Here is a 23540-nt window from a genome sequence, read left to right as displayed (position 1 = left end):
TGGCTGCAGCAGTACAGTTGTCATAGGGGGAGGAATCAAAAGATGTTGAAATAGCGGCCCTAGACCTAAGGGTTATTTACTAAGCGTGATCACATATGTAAACAACTACTACAAATGTGGAGAATTGCCCTTACTAAAGATGGCGCCTGCAGTGCTCCAGCAGGACAAAGTGGCTGGCGTCATCAACACGCTTCTGGTTATAGTAACTTATAGGTGTGAGCGCCATTCTGTTCTGATACATGTAATAGCTTAGAACAGGAGACCAGGCCAGCTGTGAGAGGTGTCCATTAGCCACTAACTCTGTGTGCTACTTTGCTCGCTTGCTCGCACACACACACACACACACACACACAGACACACACACACACACAGACAAACAAACTGGGGTCAATTTTGATAGCAGCCAATTAACCTACCAGTATGTTTTTGGAGTGTGTGAGGAAACCAGAGCACCCGGAGGAAACCCACGCAAACACGGAGAGAACACACAAACTCCACACAGACAAGGCCATGGTCGGGAACCGAACCCACGACCCCAGCGCTGTAAGGCAGAAGTGCTAACCACTTAGCCAACGTACTGCCCAATATGTGACTGTATTAGTAGGATAAAGCACAAATGTGCACTCCACTCTGGTGAGTGTGTGCAAAAATAAATGTAGGCTGTCATGACCGAGAAAAACTTAGGCCTTAAATGGTCTTTACCGAGGGACAGATTGTTGTGCAGAGGTGCGAAACTCCGACAACGCAATCCTCAAACCACTGTTACTTCTCATCTCCTCAGAAAGCCACCCGTGCTGTATTAGTAATTTTTTTCATTTCATAATTTATAGGCCTATGAATAGAGCTGTGCAGTAAGAAAATAGCAAATAAAGAAAATATAGCTTTATACAACACTCGAATGTAGTACATATACTTCATTACCTCACTTGGCTGAGTTAATTAATATCTGTGTGGAGTTGTATGTCCTCCCCATATTTGTGCTGGCTTCCATCAACATTTTTTAATTGTTCCCTTGGAGGCATGGTGGCACAGTGGTTAGCACTGCTGCCTCACAACAAGGGGGTCACGAGTCCAATTCTATCTGTGTAGTTTGTTCTCCCCGTGTTAGTGCGGATTTCCTCTGGGTGCTCCAGGTTTCCTCCCACAGCCCAAAGACATACTAGCAGGTAAACGGAATCCTGACAAAAATTAACCCGCGCGTGTGTGTGTGTCTGTCTGTGTGGTAGGAAATATAGATTGTAAGCTCCACTGGGGCAGGGTCTGATATGAATAATTACATATTCTCTTTAAAGCACTGCGTAATATGTAGAAAATAATAACTAATAATATAGGAGGGAGGTGGTATTAGCAAATGACTTTGCATGGAAACTGAATCATTGTGTGTTGGCAAAGTGCAATCAAGCACTACAAGGTGAGACTGCCATCTTTATTTGGGTATAATTATGTGTATGGCTACAGCACCTTAAATACATTTAAAGGTTGTGCTTATTGGGTACAGAACTGCAGGGTGTGAAAGATGCTTTATTCAAGTTTTTCATGATAAAATAGTCACTAGGTGGCGCTGTTACGCTGTGTTTAGAACATATTTCATTTCATCTCTGCAGGGTAAGCAATATGGCAGATAACATTTAAACAGAGAAATGGTGGGGTACATGAACAATTATTTGTAGCCATAATTTTTTTAATAATAACTATAAAAGGAAGTAAAAATAGCGATACAAACCCAACTGGAAAACAGTAAAGGCTGCAGCTGCAGGAACGAAAGGTATCACGTTACGTACCCATGTAACCCACTGTGCCAACTCTGCCGCGGATGGTCTCTCCCTCCGGTATTTGCACAGCTAACCCGAGATCTGAAATCCTGATGTGTCCTGTGCAATGAATGAACACATCATGATATTGTTTTTCCTGGAGGGAACAATATGAAGTCACACGCTCCTCTAAGCCACAGTTAGCGAGACAAAACCACGTGGCTCTGTCACAATGGTAGAAGCAACATATAGGTGAATGAGGAAGTGGCATGTATGTCATTTTGCTTTTATCGTCAAGGGCAATAATTTAAATATGGTATAAAAATTGGGTGACTAAATTGCACACACAAAGTACAGTGATGAAATGTTCATGAGATCAGCTGCATACTCAGTAATGTCACTGGTCCCTACCAGAGACTCTGCCTCGATCTCCTTGCTATTGCACCAGTACGGTTAACCCAGCGCATTTCACCTACTCTATGCTTCCAGGAGACGCCTCTGCAAACTAGATCTAGAATTGTGCAAAAGTGCAAATCTGAGATCAAAGTCCGACCTCCTAACACTTTAGTATGAACCCTATTATTAAATAGGATTTACAGGGGGTCTTCTAAAACACTGTTCGGTATACCCTCATTTAGGGGCTTAAATTAATCATGAGAGAGAGGGAAATTGGGCTGTCTTTATTAAAAGTGGCAATTGCTTGATGAGCTTTTTATTACACTGCTCTAAGTGCGCCTGGAAATGCGCTTCTCAGTCAAAGTGAAAAATGGAGGTGCGAAACGCGTCTCATTAAAAATATTAGACCAAACGCAACGACTGCCAGCTTCGCGCTGGTGCAATATTCAGCTTGCTTTGTGCAGTGGTAAAGGAGGATACTACAAATTAGCCTCCTACCTCCCTACATCGTATTTCAATAATTTAGCTCCTCAAAAGGAAATCTAATGTTTGCATGAGACGCGCTGATGTGTCTACTCTAAGCGATATAAAAAAAAATTGCCGTCTTCATTGAATATGCCACTAAATGTCATCGTCACAATAATATCACATGTCAACAACATTTATATCGCTGTATACGTGACCACCCTAGTGCGCTTACCACAATCATCCAGCAGAATATTCTCAGGCTTCAAATCTCTGCAATATACAATTAAAACACGTGAATTAGAAAGAAAAAGTCCATGATGTAGAAATATCTTTATTAATTCCAGTTATTAGTAACCATCATGAAGACAAATTGCAGCACTGCGGAATATTTTGACACAACCTAAGTAACAGAATAACATATGATGATTGTTGTGGCATTCCTAAATATAGACCATTTAGTTGCACAAATTAAAAGGTGAAGTTATACCAATATACCTTAGTAGGTTTTCTCAATATCCTGCTGATGAAAAGAACACATTTTACTAATTTGTTTTAGGAGGTTACTAATGATTCCTGCACCAAAACCTTAAATGGTAACCACAGTATTACACCACTGTGCTGGGATTGTGATACACGTATAGATTAAGCCTTCTGATAATGAGTGTATGACACGTTCAAGGCCAGCCCTTAAGGTACAATGCTGTTATAGCATCCGTGTGTCCCAATTTTCCCAGCACAGTCCCTGTTTTCTTTCACCCAAAGTCTATACCCTATTTCCCCACAATTTAAACTCCTGGAGAACATAAGCTAACAACAGAACAGGGTGGAATAGGCTCCTGTAATATTTTTTTGAGTAGTTTGTGATCTCAATTAATCATGGGGTAGAATTTAGGACTTTATAGAACTTTAGCTCACACGTGTATTTTGTTCTTTAATTAGAAAATGACGAGATCTGCATAACGTGTGCGCCCAACCCATGTTTTACGATACAGCTTAAAACCAAACTAAACGTGAGCTCTAAATTGCATATTGAAATAAACTAGAGGAGTTAGGTAGAATTTTGTATGAAATTTTACATACTGGAAGTGAAATCCTGTGCTCGGATAACTAAAATCACAGAGAAATTAGGATTTAGCCAAATGCCAAACTGAATTCTGTAATTGGTGCATTCCTAGTTATAGGTAAGGCCAGATACATACACACACCAATATCACTGTGAGGGGAGGGGGGCAGGGCTTACACAAGTAAAATATCTATCCATTTCACCTCCCTCTCCCTCTAGCCCCCTCCCCCCTCTAGCACCCCCACCCTCTAGCCCCCTCCCCCCTCTAGCACCCCCACCCTCTAGCCCCCTCCCTCCTCTAGCCCCCTCTCCCTCTAGCACCCCCTCTCCCCTCTAGCCCCCTCTCCCCTCTAGCCCCCTCCCTCCTCTAGCCCCCTCCCTCCTCTAGCCCCCTCCCTCCTCTAGCCCCCTCTCCCCTCTAGCCCCCTCTCCCCTCTAGCCCCCTCTCCATCCCTCTAAGAATAATATAGTAAACATCCAGAATGAGGGTTCCTCTCACATGACAGGGATGCAGAAAAACATGACAGGGTAACACTGACTCACCTGTAAACTATTCTCTCTCTTTGCAGATCCTCCAATCCACAGCACAGCTCGGCAGCATAAAACACGGCTCTCTGTTCTTCAAATCCTGGGTTCCCCATGTTGTATATGTGAAATTTTAGGTCCCCTCCGTTCATAATGGTTAATACTAGGCAAAGGGCATCCTTTGTTTCATATGTGTAGGCTAAACTAACCTGAAGACACAAGTAATAACAATTAGTCTACATATAAATTAATATTACATATTTATCATACTGATATTATGGAAAATCTAATGATCATTTGAAACACTGGGATATCTTCAATTTAAATATATCTCATTAGAAGTTTAATATTGTAAGAATTGTAATTGCATTTGAATGCATATTACCCAATTATTAAAGTATAACTCAAAAATTATTTTCTTAATTAAAACAATTATGCCGGGTTCTACAATTTGCTGCACGACGACCTGAAATCGCTTGTTAAAAACTCAGGAACTCTATCTTGCTGCCACTTGACACAGATTGACTGAGTGTTTGTAGTTTGTTTCCATGGTTACTCATGTTGCGAAAGGAAGGATATCTATTCACAAACTATATATGATAGCAACAGTGTGTTGCTAAGCTTTCATCAGTTAGTTTCATGTAAAAAAAAAAGTCTTAAGGAAAAAAATATTCTGCGTGGTTAAACTTTAATAACAGTTTCTGAACAACTATGCTAAATTGTAATGTTCTGTCTATCCTCACGTAGACAGTAGATAGGTGCAGCCACTTGTGTGACACCAGCTGAATGAATGAAAATTATAATTAGCAGTAAAGACAAAACCTATCTATGGATTATAATGACCATTTATTTATATACCGTTGATCATACTACGTAGCGCTATACAGAGAACATGTAATCATTCACATCAGTCCCTGCCCCATTGGAGCTTAGTTTAAATTCTTCATCACACACGGGTCCATTTTTTCAAGAAGCCAATTAACCTGTCAGTATGTTTTTGAACTGTGGGAGGAAACCGGACAACCTGGAGGAAACCCACACAAACATGATGAGAAAATACAAACTACACACACGTAGGACCCTGGTTGGAACTGAATGCGTGACCCGTGTGCAGTGAGGCAGTGATACTCGCCACTGTGCCACCTTGCTCTCCTTTTTTGTTGCCGGCAGAGTAGAAATTCAAATAGACATTTAATCATTGCTAAATATAGGTTCTCTACACTGGTGAGGTACGGTTTTCCAATTGGAATAATTCCGACAATAGTTATACAGACTTAAAAATGCTGATTACTATAAGGATGACATTGAGGAAATACAGACTTACCATAAAACAGATAGAGACTATGTCCGACAGGCCTGATATAAAATCGAGGCTGTAGAAAACACCACCGGTGGGATTCTCGTCACTTAAAATGGCCAGAGTGAGATTGCCAGTTTTAAGGCGGCAATGACTATGCTCAGTTTCTGATTTCCTTAACACTCTTTTCCCCCTCTCGGATCATCACCTTATTAGCTACTCGCTCACCCCCAGTTCTTTACCCTCCCCAGTGTCAGACTCTTCCAAGCCTCCTCACAACCGCAGGAATATCAAACTCTATTGATCTTCAACAGTTTTCCACCTCTCTCCAACACCTCCTCCCCTGATCGGGCAGTACCTCCTTTTCACCAAACCCCAGCAACTGCCCTGGATCACGTGGCTCCAGCGACACTACATACTCCGCATAGACTTCGTTGCCAACCGTGGCACATTACAGTAACACGAACTCTACAAAAACTTTCTCGTAAAGCAGAACGTCACTGGCGTAAATCTTGTACCTCTAATGATTTCATCAAATATACTGGTATATACCACTCCTATAGAAATTCTCTGGACACTGCTAAACAAGCATATTTATAAATCTCTCATTTATGCTCAGGCTTCTAACTCCAAACGCCTTTTTAACACATTTAAATCTCTTCTCAATCCTCCCACCCGAACTCTCCGTCTACTATCAGTGCCCAGGATCTTGCTTCCTATTTCAAGGCCAAATAGATATGATCAGACTTGAAATAGTATCATCTCCCTCGACAAGCAATCAGCTCAATTCCTTTGTAGCATCCTCTGACACTTTTTATTTGATCCCACAAATGAAGAGGAAGTTTCTACTCTCTTCTCATCTTCCTACTCTACCTCCTGTCCTCTTGATCCCACTCCCTCACAAATTAGTAGGTCCCTGTCTCCTGTGCTCCTTCCCCCTCTAACTAAAATCTGTAATCTCTCTCTTTCTACTGGTATTTTTCCATCACTATTCAAGCATGCAGTGATTACTCCCAATTTAAAAAAACAAAATTCTAACCCAAACTTTCTCTCAAATTACCGCCCCATCTCTCAGCTCACATGCCCCTCCAAGCTTCTCAAGAGAATTGCCTACACTCTCCTCACACACTTTCTTACAGCAAACAACCTAGTGGATTCTCTTCAGTCTCAACACTCCACAGAGACTTCGCTGACCAAGGTTGTCAATGATTTGATCACAGCAAAATAGTAAAAGCCATTACTCTCTTCTAATTCTCCTGGATCTCTCTGCTGCATTTGACACGGTTGACCATTCTCGACTCATACAAACGCTACAATCCCAAGGTCTTGAAGGCACTGTCCTATCCTGGTTCTCATCCTACCTATCTAATCGCTCTTTCAGTGTTAATTTCTCTGGATCCACTTCTGCTCCGCTTCCTTTATCAGTTGGAGTACCACAAGGCTCAGTCCTAGGTCCTCTGCTATTCTCTATATACACCACTTCTCTTGGAAAACTAATAAGCTCCTTTGGATTTCAGTATCATCTCTATGCGGATGATACACAAATCTATCTATCCTCTCCTGATCTCTCACCATCTGTGTTGACTCGCGTTACTGACTGTCTCTCTGCCATTTCATCTTGGATGTCTTCTCGCCAACTCAAACTCAATCTTTCAAAAACTGAATTAATAGAATTCCCACCCAAAAACAGAAGCTTCCTGCCTGACATTTCTATTGATAACATGACCATAAATCCCACCCCGCAAGCTCGTTGCCTAGGTGTAATCCTTGACTCCCAACTATCATTTATTCCCCACATCGACTCCATATCTAAATCATGTTACATACATCTAAAGAACATTTCCAGAATACGCACATATCTCACACAAGACACTGCAAAAACCTTAATTCATGCACTCATCATCTCCTGAATCGACTACTGCAATTCCCTCCTTACTGGTCTTCCCAAAATCAGACTTGAACCCCTACAATCTATTTTGCACGCAGCGGCTAGATTGATTTTCCTTGCAAACCGTTCTTCCTCTGCTGAGCCACTCTGTCAGTCTCTACATTGGTTGCCTGTTTTTCAGCAAATCCAATATAAAATTCTTCTACTAACATACAAGGCCGTCAACAAAATTGCACAGACATAAATCTCCTCACTTGTCTCAAAATATCTCCCAACTAGACATCTCCGTCCTGCGTCTCTCTTCCACTCATCACTTCCTCTAATCCCATACTTTTTTCGGGCTGCACCCACTTTGTGGGATTCCCTCCCTCGCACAGTATTCCTCAACCACCATCTTAATTTCCCTAGGTTACCCTATTACCACCCTCTACACAACTAGCACAAGACAACAACCCTCTGACCAACATTGCTACACACACAGCCCACCCAATTTACCTTTGCATTCTAGCTGGTCTATTGTGCAATATGATGTAGCACATGCCATTGCGTACAAACTCCCATTGTCCTATAGATTGTAGGCTTGCGAGCAGGGTTCTCTTACCTCTCTGTCTGTATGTATTACCCAGTATTGTTTTATTACTGTTTGTTTACAATTGAAAAGCGCTACGGAATCTGCTGGCGCTATATAAATAAATGAGGATGATGATGATGATGATGATGTATACAGGCGGCAGGTCCGCTCATTAGATCAGTATAACTATTGTCGGAATTATTCCAGTCGGAAAACTGACTACCACCGCCCTATACGATAACTTCTCTCATTGTAAGTACATAAAACACTACTGATAGCCCAACATATTGGTTCAGCTAACAAAATGGCTGCCTCCAGGCATAGAGATGATAGATGCACATTCAATGTCACAAAGGCAGGCTTGAGTTTCCCCTTAAAAATTGCACCTGGTTCATAACAAACCTGACTAAAACAAAGGGTTCACTGTTCAACGCATGTTAAATTAATGGGGAAAAAAAAAGTCTGAACCTACGTATATGGAGTATATTTTATCAACACACATTATGTCAGTGTGGTAAACAACACAGGTAAAATAGTATGTTTACAGCAGTCACATTACTTTCACATTCTCAGACCAACACAGGGACTTTGTTTTAGGAATGACAAGATGCTTATTATGAGCTAAATTGAATTAACATTCCAGTCTGTTTTCCCACTTTGTCTCTGAAAGCCCCATTCTTGGGAGTTCTAAAGGCCTCGCCTTTGCTGCCTCATCTGGTTCCGGCATGGAACGCTCAGCAACGGCCGAGGGACCCTTAGCGTGCCAGCATATTTCTATATAAAATTCCAGCAGTTTCATTTAAAAAGCTAAAAATGGGAGATTCTGTGAATTCTGTCGCCCAGAGGAGATCGTAGCACAAAGAAACTTCTGTTGCATCCATTGGGCAGTGTTACATTTACAAAGTCAACTCTTATTCTTCACAGAGAGGGGACATGATATAGTCATTCAAGGAGGGTTCACAAGTGCAACTGAAGATCTTGTGACTGGTTTTAATTCCCCAGCCAGAAAGCTGATGAGCTATAGCTGCATGTACACCGTGGAGGCAGTCATTTCGTGGGCTAAACGATTTTGCATGAGACTTCAGCCTATCCGTTTACTGGAAACTAGTCATGTCACAGAGGCGTGAGGCACAGAGTAGCTCATACCTCATTACAGCATAGAATGCTCTCAGTCATTACGGTTTTATACAATTCAGAAGTTTACAAATGGCAGTAACAGAAAAAAAGGTGAAATTCCCAGACAATAACGTATCTTTACCACTACTGTAGTATTACATTACAGAAACAACAAGTGACGTGCAGAATGTGACATGCCCGTCAAACACGCTACTAATTTAAGTATAGCATTACATTTTTGTAACATCAATTGCCAATGTTGAAATTAACTAAATTCTACTTTGAATAAGACTACTGTTCTGATCTGAGTTGGTCATGAAATAAAGCTATGATGTTCAATTCGTTTTTCCTGCTTTCTATTCTTTCACCACTAGAGGTCACAGTCCCCATGCTTTCAAATTGTGTATCTATTTAAAAAAGGGAACACAAAATCTATGTTTTTTTTATTCTTGCATGCCAGGTAAATGAATGCATGTTTAAAAATGTATTAGATAATGTTTTCTGGGTCCGCAGAACGGTGCATTTCTCATGAATCTTTAAGCACAAATCAATAATGACCAGCATTCCATGCTTACACACTTATCTCTGAAGTCACTGGACCTGACCTTGTGCATAATTTATGTGTCTCGGCCATAGTTTGAGGTGCAGCTTGACAAAAAAAAAACAAAACAGGACCCAGGGGCCATTGGTTCAGTGCTGGACACTATAGGCAGCCTTTTGTTCCTCTAATATCTGTATATGATCCTATGACGCCGTCTGTGCCCCGCAGCAGTAACGTATATTGAGTGAATGAAAATGTGGAAAAAATAATGACACCCAGCTAGTAATGACGTTGTCAATCTCTACTGACACAGACGGGCGAGTTGGTTGTGGAAAATCCAATAATGAACACATTAGTTTACGTCCCACTGGAAGAAGCGATATTATACAGAAAGCTTGGGATTTAGATCATTTTCTTTCCCCACACTACACCTAGTATTATCCTCCTTAATAAACTGTTTACCAGCGCTCCTCACAGTGACTGTTGGCAGAATATCACTGAACAGCCGGGAATATTTAACTTTTTTTTTTTTTTAAATAGTTTAGCTTTTCAGGACCTTCTGGATATCATTTCCAGATAATAGAGCCTTTATCTCATACCTATAAAATAAGGGAAATAGGTTTTCTGATAATTCTCTTGTTGTGGGTGAAAGAATATTTGTTATCACTGGGACAAAAAAAAAATGACATCGCCATGGCAGAAAGAAAATGGATAAATAGACCATTTACAATCATTAAGTGCTTACGTTCTCTCTGTGCCTCTTAGCTCTGCGAACACCTTTTAGACTATTTTTTTATTGTCCAGGCATTCAAGGGTATTAGATTTGACTTCTAAGGTATTCACTCTCTCTCTTTTTTAAGCTCTATTAATTTCTTGGCTCTTCTTTATTTGCCTCAGAGCACTTTTATTTTATTTATTTAGTTGTTCTTGAAGCTCCCCCTTGTTGCTCCCTCAAGTCCTCCCACATGACGGCGTCTCCTTCAGGTCACTAAAGTAGTGTACCGAAAACCTCCTTGGGGCTGTGTAGGACTAATAGCCGCTATATCATAATCATCATTTATTTATTTATATAGCGCCACTATATCCGCAGCACGGTGGCACAGTGGTTAGCACTTTTGCCTTACAGCACTGGGGTCATGAGTTCAATTCCGACCATCGCCTTATCTGTGAGGAGTTTGTATGTTCTCCCCGTGTTTGCGTGGGTTTCCTCCCACACTCCAAAAACATACTAGTAGGTTAATTGGCTGCTAACAAATTGACCCTAGTCTGTCTGTCTGTCTGTGAGTGTGTGTGTTAGGGTGTTAGGGAATTTAGACTGTAAGCCCCAATGGGTCAGGGACTGATGTGAGTGAGTTCTCTGTACAGCTCTGTGGAATTAGTGGCGCTATATAAATAAATGGTGATGATGATGATGTACAGAGAACTCACTCACATCAGTCCCTGCTGCATTGGAGCTTACAGTCTAAATCCCTAACACAGACAGACCGAGAGAGAATAAGGGCAATTTAATAGCGGCACTGACCAGCCAGCACTACACCCAGAGGCATCAAACACCTTCACCTGCATGCATTACGTTACACCCACCTACACCATTACACTATTTCCTATTTTAACCGAAATATTACAGACTGCACTGGAACAGCGGCTAGCTGGGACTTTTAATTCAGCAACAATTGGCATCACACAGTTTGGCTAGCTCTATATTTGATCCTCATAATGTGCAGTAATAATCCTCTTGCATCACACATACCAGCATCACACGTTGCGCTAACATAGTTTTAATACCACTACCGGATACTGTCAGAGTTTTTAAAGTTGCTTTTAAGTGCACTGTATATTTGCCACATCATTCCCTTTAGCTCATTGCCTTGAGTAGTCCGTGACATGCAGGAATTTTAATAAAAATATACATTACAGCACATAATGGCCAGCATTATCTATTAACATCAATTATTCAAGGCCAGCATTTTTATTTTTTTTTCAAATAGGATTTCATCATAACCAAAGGAAGTTTGATCAATATTTAACTTAGTTTGGACAAAAGTATAGCACTCAGCCTATTGATTGCTTCCTGGGACGTGGAATGTTTGCTGGCTGTGTCCAGGGGATGAGCGTTTAGACTATTTTCGGTGGGGGATGGGTAATAGGACTGAATGTAGGAAAACCGAGAGAAGCGAAGAACATTACATTTCCTGGACAGAGAGCGTTATCGATCTGTTGACCCTTCTCCACACCCAGCGGACAAAGGGAAAATCGACCATTAAGTTATATTTAGATGTTAAGTTCTTATAGATGAAAAAGAAGGAGTTAGAAAATTTACCAGTCAACCATTGGTAGAGCAAGGCCAAGCGGCACGACCCGCGCCCACAGGCCCAGCCCGCGCCCACAGGTCCAGCGGCACCGCCCGCGCCCACAGGCCCAGCGGCACTAGTCTTTATAGCATCAAATAATTAGTTTTCTTGAGGAGTATGCAGGTTATTTACAAACAAAACGGCAAATATATCCCCATATACAGTGGCCCAGTGGTTAGCACTTCTGCCTCACAGCACTGAGTTCATGAGTTTGATTCCAGACCATGGCCTTATCTGTGTGGAGTTTGTATGTTCTCCCTGTGTTTGGGTGGGTTTCCTCCGGGTGCTCTGGTTTCCGCCCACACTCCAAAAACATACTGATAGGTTAATTGACTGCTATCAAAATTGACCCTAGTCTGTTTCTCTCTCTCTCTCTCTCTCTCTCTGTGTATCTGTATATTAGGGAATTTAGACTATAAGCCCCAATGGGGCAGGGACTGATGTGAGTGAGTTCTCTGTACAGCGCTGCGTAGTTAATGGCGCTATATAAATAACAGATGATGACGATATACAGTAAGAAAAGAGAAGGGGGTTATTGCACAAAGAGCACCGAGAGCTCATCACCAAGGTGGCACTGGTATATAAAACTCCCACCATTGACTAACTTCTCCAAGACTCAACAGCAATGTGTTCTCGCTGGTCTAATTAATGGATCCCTACAGAGAGGTAGAGAATGCCACAGCTCTCCGGATCTTCACAACATGCCAAGTGACAGGACACACGTAGGCAGCACAACATGAATGAAATCCAGTGGTTCAGCAATCAGGCCAAGTAACATCCACCTGGTTTTTGGGCCTTCTGTGGTGCATACAGCAAAGCCCTCCGCTCCCCCCTCTGTCACCCTTCAAGCACTTTTCCTTTGCATTCCCAAATTTTTCCCTCCTGCTCCCTATTTCTCCATGGTTCCATCCCCCAATGCATCACATCAGTATACAACAGATCAGCGTTAAATGTTTAGAACATGTAAGTAATAAAATAACAGCAACGATGCCCGAGATAAGCGCTGCCCATAGGCTGGTGCCTGCGTGGCCGATCCACTAGCTAACAAGTAAACAAAAAGTTGATACTTACTACAAAATGACTATTTACTTTTTCTAAAATCTGCTTTTCATTTAATGCCATCGATTCTCCTTTCCTCTTTTTTATCCTTTTCTTTTCCAGCTTTTTACAGGCGTACATTTTCCCGGTGGCTCGTACTTGACAGGCGCACACCTAGCAAAACAGCCATCAAAGAGGGAATTCAGCAAAGCACTGAGATGCGATCGTGCAACAGGCACGGACAGACTCAATAGACGGACTCACCTCTCCAAAGCCACCTTTCCCCAACACCCGGTAATGTCGGAACGTGTTCTTCGTGACTGGCTGTCTGAAACGCAAAGGGTAAAAAATAATTCAAGGATAAGAAGACTTTTTTTTAAATAATAGAACAGCCTATCTCCACTTTGGGTGGAGGAATCGCATGCAGTACTTTGCAGACACGTCCACTCCCACCCCAGACAATGTCTTGCAGAGGACACAGCTGTGGGAGTTGATTGTATGCAGATTGCTACAAGGGATCCCAAGGAAAGAACATTCTCCTCCTGGTAATGTTAGATACACCCTATGCCAGAGTGAATATAACCAACAGCAAAAGTTAGGCAGGAATTTGTACTTCCAAAATATACAACAGCAGAGAGCGTAAACATTATTTCAACAAATTAACAAAAAAATAATGTATGTCTGTGTGCCAAGTTGTATTGTAGCGATATGCAGGAGATTTATACATTTAAATAATCATTATTATAGTTAATTGGTGGGATATGATTTTCTCCATTGTAACAAGTGATGTCACCGAGGCATTGGCATAGGTTTTTCAAACCTTCTCAAAAAAGGAAGAGAGAACAAGTTGCCCATAGCAACCAATCACATCCTAGCTATTATTTATCTCAAACATTCTAGAACGATAGCTAGAATCTGATTGGTTGCTATGGGCAACACCACTTTTCCTTTTTAGAAGGTGAGATAAATCTACCTGTCTGTGTATACAAGTAGTTGTGTTCTGTCCACACGGCCCTCTCACCTAGAGATGCTCACTGACCTGGATTACCTTCGTGTTTTGATTTTGGTAAAACCACGCTTGCGTGTTTTGGTTTTGCTATTTTTGAAAAAAAAATAAAAATGTTGGTGTAAAACAACCTAATTTAGTGCTCCACCAGTTTCTTGGATAAGTGAGGTAATTCTAAAGCTAATAAATTATGAAAAAACAGTTTAAATTCCTGGTAGGTTGTCTTTAATTCTAACACTTGCCTGCAAATTATACAGACAAACCTGGTTGTCTTCCTTTCCATCTTTGACTATTGGCAATGTAGCCATCGTCTTTGGGTGTATATTACACCCTCCACTTGTAGTTAAATAGAAAAAAAAGCAGCCTGCATAGACTGTAGAATTAGAATATAAAAAGAAATGGACAAAGGCAGTTTGGTTTCTGTCTGGATCAGACCCAGGGCTGGATTAACCCGAGGTCTAACTGGGCTATAGCCCAGGGGCCTCGGGTATCCAGGGGGCCCTTCAAAGTCCTTAGCAGCATTATTGATCGGTCCGGGGGCGGGGGCGCCCCCAGCCCGATCAATGCTGCTGAGCACTGTGAGTGCAGTCATCCGTCCCCGGCGCCGCTCAGTAATCTGCTTACTGAGGAGATCTCGCGAGAGTTTGTGAACTCTCGCGAGATCTCCTCAGTAAGAAGCTTACAGCGCGCCGTGGAAGAAGGACTGTACTGACAGGTAAGTGCTTGTGGGGGGGGGGGGGGGGGGGCCTTCAGCGACTGGGGCAAATAGCCACACATGATCTGGCTATCTTATTAGAACACAAAGTGTACCAACGGAAGATTATTTATGGCTAAGCAGTCCATGAAAATCACTGCATTTTTTTTTATAGCAAGATAACCACTAAGATAGGGGAATTATAAATGCACTTAATCGTGATGAATTGCACGTCCAATAACATACGCCACTTGATTTATTGAACACTGATAGAAAAGTGCAAATAAACCGTGATCATTGACAATGTATTTGATGCTTACCAAAACTAATTCTCCAATATCTTACACTTTCATTGTACACTTACGGTACAGTGTACCGTACACTGTATGCAGGTGTATCTAAAATACAACATGTAACCATCACAAGCCCAAATCCTGGAACAGCTACACTTAAAAATGGAGCAATGAATCCGTGAATATAAATCTTTATTCAATCAGAGGAGCGCATAAGGCAGCAAAAAATATATAAGTAATATATTTAAAAACAAAAATAAATAAACTTAAATTGACTTTCTTTCTAGTCTAATCTAGTCAGAGTTTTTTTGTACCTTGTTGGCAGATGAAATAAAGATTAACGTGTCGGTAATGATTAATTGTGGCAGATTTAATCATGATTAATAGGTTGGTAATGAATAATTTTAGTAGATTTATGAATGATTAATATGACAATTACATCTCACACGTTTGTTAGGTTGAGTAAGACGTGAGAGAGGGGCATCACTTTCAGTTGCCACAGAGGGCAGCGGGATTGGATGGGCAACCCCGAATTGAATGAATCTTATTGGTAGCATTAGTAAGAGGGTTGATGTTGAAGGAGGGTGCACACTTTATCCATTTATAAGTCTGCAGGAACAGGAAGAAGTGTCAGCTCTGGGCCGAATAGAGAGATAGGGGTAAGTCCAGCTAAATGGGGCAAATTTACACTTGGACAAGCCACGCTTCTGTGCAAGGGTGTAAGGAGTTGTTTTTTGCATGCAAGCAAAATACATTTTCCACCCACAGAGCAACATTGTTTTAAGATACAAGATTGCACCTTCTAACAACATTTACTCCTAACCATCAATAAATAAATAAAAATAAAATAATAATAATATAAAAAAATAAAATATAAAATATTTTTTGTTTTAATAATAATAATAATAATATAATAATAATAACATAAAATAATATTATTATATGTTGTTATTATTATAAAAAAATATATATTATTTTATATTATTATTATTATTATTATTATTATTATTATTATTATTATTAAGTAAATTGTATCTGGTTCTGCATCCCAGATACCTGCAGCCCCAGGTCACCCAATGCTGGTAAAACTATATAGCCGCATTGTTGAAACAACACTGCCCACTGGGTGACACAATAACTTTCTCTGACAACATCAACAATACCCCTGGTCTAGCGTAATGTCTGGTAATCAGTGTCTCCTTTTCACAGTTATAATATAATTGTTTCCCCCAAAAGACTTTCTTAAAAACATACACCTGCTACCGCCCCCTATTCTCCTTCCTAGTACCCACCGTCCCTCCCTTGTATTGGGGTAGCCCCCTGTGTCTTACAAGCAGTCACACTCTATTATTTTTAGATAATGTGTTATGTTTATTTGATACATTTTTACATGTATTGAATTTGACTTTGTAAAACAACTCTCCCTCCGTTTTTATTGCATTATAATGATGTTCCTGCTGACAAAATAAAATGAAGAATTCTAAAAATATAATGTAAAAAAACCCCATCCATTATAATTACACAATATGTATTTTCACATACATAACGGGACATGTAAAGTTGGCCGCTATCTCCCCTCCGTTTCGCACTCTGCACAGAACCATTGGTGCAATTGTAAATAAAGATATCTTTGGTCTGTCTACAGGAGATGAGGATTATAAAGTCTCCTCATTTGTGGAAAATAGCTTATTCCATATAACACAACCAATGATATAACTTCCTAATTTGTACTCGTAAAATAATTTGGGAAAGTATCGGTATTTCTTATTAACCATTCTAAACCTGAAGCTTTAATCTGTATCTTCCTAGCACATCGTGAAACGTCTAGGTAATCATTTTCAGAAACAGATAGTGAACTATATGGTGATACATTTGACCCCACGCATTCCATGATTGTTACAAAGTTTCCCCAAGCTAAGGGGATGATTCAATTCCTACGTTGTTCTTTACCGGAACTACGGTAATTGATGTGCATTATTACCGTTAATACAGTAATTTCAATGCCGATTTTTGCCCACTGATCCCTGAGTCGCGAGCAGAAATCTGTCTTAAAATCACCCTACTAACGGCAATGATGCACCCCGCGTTATTCTAAAGAACGATACAGGGAATTGAATCTACTCCTAAATATCTAAACTCATAAATCTCAAATCCTGGAATAAACTTTTTAAAAATACATTTCCCAAGATATGCAGCCACAAATTGTATGTTTGGAGAGAACGAAGGCTATTTAATAAATGTGAATATGAATTATTTAATGATGAGGATGGTTGGGAGAAATGGTTCTATTATTAAAAGTGAATACTATTAATTTTATTTAATTTAACAGTTGGGGCTAGTTGCAGGTGTGTGTTGCAATGTTGGTCAGAGGGTTGTTATCTTGCGTTAGCAGTGTAGAGGATGGTAATAGGGTAATCTAGGGAAATTAAGATGATGGTTGAGGAATATCATAACCTTGTCTGAAGAGGTGGGTTTTCAGTGAACGCTTGAAGGTTTGAAGACTAGAGGAAAGTGTTACTGTGCGAGGGAGGGAATTCCACAAAGTGGGTGCAGCCCGAAAAAAGTCCTGTGACCGGGAGTGGGAGGATGTGATGAGAGCGGAAGAGAGACGCAGATCTTGTGCAGAACGGAGGTGTCGAGTTGGGAGATATTTGGGACAAGTGAGGAAATGTATGACGGTGCAATTTTGTTGATGGCCTTATATGTTAGTAGAAGAATTTTATATTGGATTCGTTGAAATACAGGCAACCAATGTAGAGACTGACAGAGTGACTCAGCAGAGGAATAACGGTTAGTAAGGAAAATCAATCTAGCCGCTGCGTGCAAAATAGATTGTAGGGGTTCAAGTCTGACTTTGGGAAGACCAGTAAGGAGGGGAGATGATGAGTGCATGAGTTAAGGTTTTTTGCATTGTCTTGTGTCAGATATGTGCGTATTCTGGAAATGTTCTTTAGGTGTATGTAACATGATTTAGATATAGAGTTGATGGGGGGAATAAACGATAAACGTTGTGAATCAAGGATTACACCTAGGATGTTCTGCTTGTGATCCTCTGCTAACGAGCCAAGAAGGCATCCATACACAGGCTATTATATTACACATAGAGATCATGTCTGCCCAAAAGAGTCAGTATGTTATTTCATGATAAATTATTATATGAGCTGCAGTGACTTTTGATATATATATTTTCTAAGTAGAGCCGTGTGTTTCATTGTAGTTTCAAGCAAAAGGGAAAACACTATAAAACAATATCTAATCAATAACACAACTACTTTAGAGAAAGGTCCAGTGCTCTTTATAGGCGCATATAACCCAATGTTTGCAGCCAGGCAAGAGACACGTCACCTCCCAGCACTGTGAAAGCCATTGAACGGTGTATCCAAGTGGAACAATTTTCAAGTTAGGGCCAGGTTCTTATCTAAACTCGCTGCATGCATCTATTTTATGGCGGTAATAAGGCATTCTAGGGTCATAACACTAAGCGAGGTCTGTGAATCGTAGCTGGGGCAGAGCTACACTTAATTATACCAGGTATTTTTCCAGCACACATCTATCGCTTCCTTTTATAACCGCACAAATTACCAGCTGAATAGACGGATATGAATGTACTTAAGCATGGACATGTTACTGCATCTAAATGACTTGAGTTTTTGATCAACAACAAAGAAAAAAAAAATTAGAAGGGGAAATCCACACAATTTTATTTATTTTAAAGAATCACATCCCCAATTATTTGTAAACAAAATGGGATTAAAAATAAACATATATTAACGTTTTATCTAAATCTATTGCACAGTTCAAACACCAGATGGCGCTCACAGATGCACCCTCCCCTATTAACATAGAATCATCAAGCAACCTTGTTAGGAAGCTTTGTAGGTTAGTGCAACAAAATTACTGAATTCTGCAAAAATTACTGTAGCATCTTCTCTGCATCACAGCAAAGGGTTTAAACGCATTTTCAGACACACAGCAAGAGATAAATAAAAACAATGTTTGAAGATAGTCTTAATATTAATTGGTGCAAAGGAATTCACCCCCATCACAAAAAAAACACAAACACAAACACAAGAACTAATGCACATGTCCTTTATGACGTGTCAAACTGGCAAGGGTCATTTGCTTGTCCTCTGGAAATAAAAGATTGTAATAAATCCTTAAAATCAGACAAATACATACACATAGGGGCATATTCAAATGTCGGCGGAAATGCCGAAAATCTAGCGGCGCGCCTACTATTACCGTTATTACGGTAATAGTGCGCGTAAAAAACGTTATTACGGTAGTTCTCTCGCTGGATTTCAGCTCGCAGCTCCCTGAGCCGCGAGCTGAAACCCAGCTTACTATTACCGCAATAACGGTAATAGTTTTAACGCGGGGGGATATTCTAACAATTGAATATGCCCCGTGTCTATGTGTCTGTGCCACTACTTCCATATCCAGGCAATTTCTGATCCCGGACCCACCTCCCCTTGAGAGATAAGTTTGAAAACTGATGTGTCGCAAAGTCTAATTCATAAAGTTTACAGCTTAACTCACTTTATGATGTTTTGGGGTGGGTAAAACAAACAATCAGTGCATTAGAATGTAGCCAACTTTATCAGAAGTTTCTTCATCATGTGATAACAGTCACAGAGGCCCCGACATGTGTCCGTCTGTCCTTCCAACATCGGACCATGGGAAAGGTCTTTACAGTCTACTGACTGCCGGTAAAGTAGAGCCAAGTTACACAGGGGCTTACGTAGCGATCCTAAGTACTTACCGTTCAAGCCATTTCCACTGCAAGAAGCGGGAGAAGTACATGCTGGCCTGAAAGTCTTCAAATGGTACTCCACTCAGATAATCGTGAACCACTCTGCAATATAGAGAGGCAACAGGCATGAGCAATTGTATGTATGTGCACATGACTTCTCTGCTATACAGACAACACGGGGGTAAAGGTATTATATATACAAACTATTAATGAGGAATAGATTTCTGGCATGGCAGGAATAATATACACACACACACATTATTTATATATATATATATATATATATATATATATATATATATATATATATATATATATATATATATATATACACACACACATATATACATACATATACACTCTTTGAAACAAATAACATTTAATCTAATAAACACAGAGTTTGCACATCCATAGGGTCAGAAAGCTCCTACAGAGATACTATATAGGTTATTCATTGTTTCTTTTATTCCCATGGCTAAGGTGCCATGGGGAAGCCGTCGCCGATGGGGAATCATTACTGCCGGCAGAGTTACAGCGCTTTCATGTAATTGGCAAAACAGTAACCATTCTTATCTCCTACAAAAACGGGTGCTCTTCTCCCTTTGATAAATAAACCGCTCGGTCATGGTAATGTCATGAAGCTAAAATATATTGTTAAAGCCTATTGTGAAATCCCACTGCAGCTCTGTTAAAAAAAAGTAAAGTACACGAGAAGCATGTGGAATTTCAGTAGGCCATACTTTGGGCCCCGGAGCCCATCATGGACCCTCAGCTGCCTGACCCCATCTAGCTGCCACCCGTGCTACGGCTAGTGGTCCCTTCCTCTCTGAACAGATCGGTCACAGTGGCACAAGAGAGGCAGCCGGGTGGTCAGCTCATCATGGTAGGTGAGGGGGCTGAGAAAACTCGGGGACACCTTCAAAATTTTTGGCCCATCTAAAGTTATAATCACAACCATTTGTGGGTCCACAAGTTTCTACTAGTTCGGTTGACTACAAATAATAAACAGGCTTCACAGTCAGAGCTGGTGTTAGGGTGGCTCAGCGCCTGCGTTTGATCTCACGCTCCAGTTTTCCAGAGCGGAGGATTGGGACGTTGGAAGCGCGGACTTTCTCCTGGCGAGCCCACTGCGATCCGTCGGCTCCGTTCACCATTGTATTACGGAGCTTTGTCAAAGCAACAGATCTAAAATATTCAGTTCACAATCAAAGACCGGCTGTGTGGTTTCAGGAGGATGATGTGATTCCTGCGCTCTCAGAAATGGCCGGATGGACCAGAACAGCACTAACTGTCACTTAGACAAGAACACACACGGATATAGATTTTATGATACAACAGATGTATAGAATCCTCCTTCGTGCGTTTTACAGTCACATATCAGACAACCAGAAACAAGCATCATCATGTTGTTGACAGAATGTGGATTTATAAAAAAAAAAAAAAAGAAAATGGAAAGTTCTTGGGACATTTCCAGATATGTCAGTGCAAGAAAATATTTTTACATCTGCTTTTCCAGACTAACAGGCCGGGAGGAGCGTGTTTTGGGAGGGAGAATGACATTTATAAATTGAGGTTTACAAGCTTCATTCTTTGGGATTAATGTAACGACGACATACATTCACTGTATACAAATTAATTTAGTTCTCGTTTATATCCTTGACTATAAGAAACACTGAAGTGTATTGCATTGGTATATATTACACACATTTATAATTAAAATGGAATGTAAAACAACTTGTAAACAGCAATACCCCGAACTTATGGCATTCAAAAGCGCTTTTTCGATATAATTATTTTTCATTTTTTTATTTTATGCCATATGGCTGTTGTACCCATAAAAAAATACAATCTTACACTCGGCCTGGATTTGCATAGACTCAAGAAGTGCATGCAAAACAATCAGCTCAAAATCTGGATGCTGTATACGCACTACTGAACCGTTCTGTCTTCAGAATGGCACCGAAGCGAGTCAATCAGACAGGGACAAGAAGCAGAGAATGTTTGTCACTGAAAGTTAAATTAGAAGTTCTGAAGCGCCCTGACTTGGCAGAGTAAGCTTGATTCGTTTTATTTTGTTTTAGCTTCTGAAGTCTATCCTGTCATCTTCTGCGCTGATTGACCACATAACATCTGGAGCCAGAAAAACTCTTTATACACCTACAAAGCCTTCGAGCCAATGAGTCTCTAATGATGAATACTGTTCCGCTGTGACAACTGCAGCTGCAAGCAACGGAAGTAGCAGCCATTGGCCTTACAAAGTCAGATTTTGTTGTTTTGTAAGTACAGTACATTCATAATACAGTACAGTATTTTGTTTGTGATCAATAATTGTTGATAAATATATGTGCACTATAGTATATAATAAATCTTCTCAACTACTATCTAGTTTGGGATTTGAATCACTTTATACTTAACTTGCATACAGCAATCTGGACCATATTAACAAAATAAATTTGATTTCTATTAATTCTAGTGGGAAATCAATTTTCATCTAGTGTATTTTCATTTAGCGCTCGGGTATTCAAGAATATTGTTAGGGTCCTGTGTTCCTTATGTCTCCGTAACATCACTAGGTCTTCGATCGTAGATCGATAGGCCACGTTCTCACAAATATTGGTTCAGCTCATAAAATGGCTGCCCAGTGGATCACTATATGTTCCGTTGTGTACTTTACACAAGTAGGGTATTAATACTCATGTTTTAAAAGATGAAGTAAAGCCACTACATCTCCCATATGTAATAGTGCCAAGGACTTTTACTGTACACAAACTGAAATAACACACATGATATATTTTATTCAAAAGATCTAACAATGTAAAATTGGCAATAAATAAAGCATGGGCACTGCAGAGAGACAGACATACCAATGTGGACAACAGTTTCACCAGTAGCAGAACCAAAATTAGGTAAAAATAAGATGTAAATAAAATAAATTATAAGGTGCTTTTCAACTTCAATTATGTTGATAATAGAGCTGTTGTAAAGCAGAATTCTTCTGAGGCTTTTATCTCCTTGAGGATGCTATAAATACCCCCCCAATTCCCTTCCCAAAAATAAATTCCAGCTCTTGCATTATATGTCCCCAGAGTTCTGATACTGCCTATAAATTCCATCACACTTAGAGGTTTTCAGGGGCAAATCAGGGGCAGTCTTAAAAAACACAGACATTTTGGATCACAGCCGCAATTATTAGAATAATAAAAAGGAGGGTCAAAATGCTTTACAACATATCAAAAGTTCAATGTTACAATACATTACTATAACGAGTTAGTGTCATCGAAAACATTATACAGTAGATATTATCGATAACTAAAAACTGGTGTTTCATGCAAATATTTACATCATTATCACAAAGAGGCCTAAATAATCACAAGTCACTTTCCTAAATCTGAATGACAGGTACTGTATAAAGAGGGGCATCTATGAACTAACCTGCCACATTATAAAAACTGGTGCACAGGTTCACAAAAGGTGCTTTAAACCATAGCAAACATATACTAGCTGTCATTTTCCTAGTACAGTTTAGAAAAAACAAAAGTAAATGTCTGGATACAGTACCTTTTTTGCACCACTACTGCTTCTACTACCACTACTACTATAGATCAGTTTCCATAAAGGTCACACAAGGAGTTATTTTAAATGCCACAGAGGATGACATGAGCCAGCAGCGTATTTAGAAACCAAATCATATATAGCCGCCAATGTCGTCATACAGATTGTGTGTAGGCCACCAAAATTGTAGACTTCTATCTTGGTTACTGCCAGATGCCTCTTGTCAGCCCACAAGCG

At 40.3% G+C, this 23540-nt stretch overlaps 1 protein-coding gene across 4 annotated transcripts in view; it reads right to left on the bottom strand.

Annotated features, from left to right (window-relative positions):
* Positions 1-23540, bottom strand: part of GRK4 (G protein-coupled receptor kinase 4) — a 161736-nt gene that overhangs the window by 13166 nt on the left and 125030 nt on the right. For 2 of the 4 annotated variants that reach the window (XM_075194342.1, XM_075194345.1), the window contains 6 exons: positions 19761-19853; positions 13270-13333; positions 13039-13179; positions 4222-4412; positions 2848-2885; positions 1782-1871 (listed from right to left, as the gene is read on the bottom strand). In XM_075194342.1, the coding sequence (XP_075050443.1) occupies positions 1782-1871; positions 2848-2885; positions 4222-4412; positions 13039-13179; positions 13270-13333; positions 19761-19853 (617 nt within the window). The remainder of the gene's footprint in view (positions 1-1781; positions 1872-2847; positions 2886-4221; positions 4413-13038; positions 13180-13269; positions 13334-19760; positions 19854-23540) is intronic. The other 2 variants (XM_075194343.1, XM_075194344.1) reach the window with 2 other exon arrangements.

This window comes from Mixophyes fleayi, chromosome 1 (assembly GCF_038048845.1).
Source record: "Mixophyes fleayi isolate aMixFle1 chromosome 1, aMixFle1.hap1, whole genome shotgun sequence".
NCBI lineage: Eukaryota > Metazoa > Chordata > Amphibia > Anura > Limnodynastidae > Mixophyes > Mixophyes fleayi.
The sequence above is the reverse complement of the archived record's forward strand: the minus strand, read 5'-3'. Positions and strand labels throughout refer to the sequence as shown.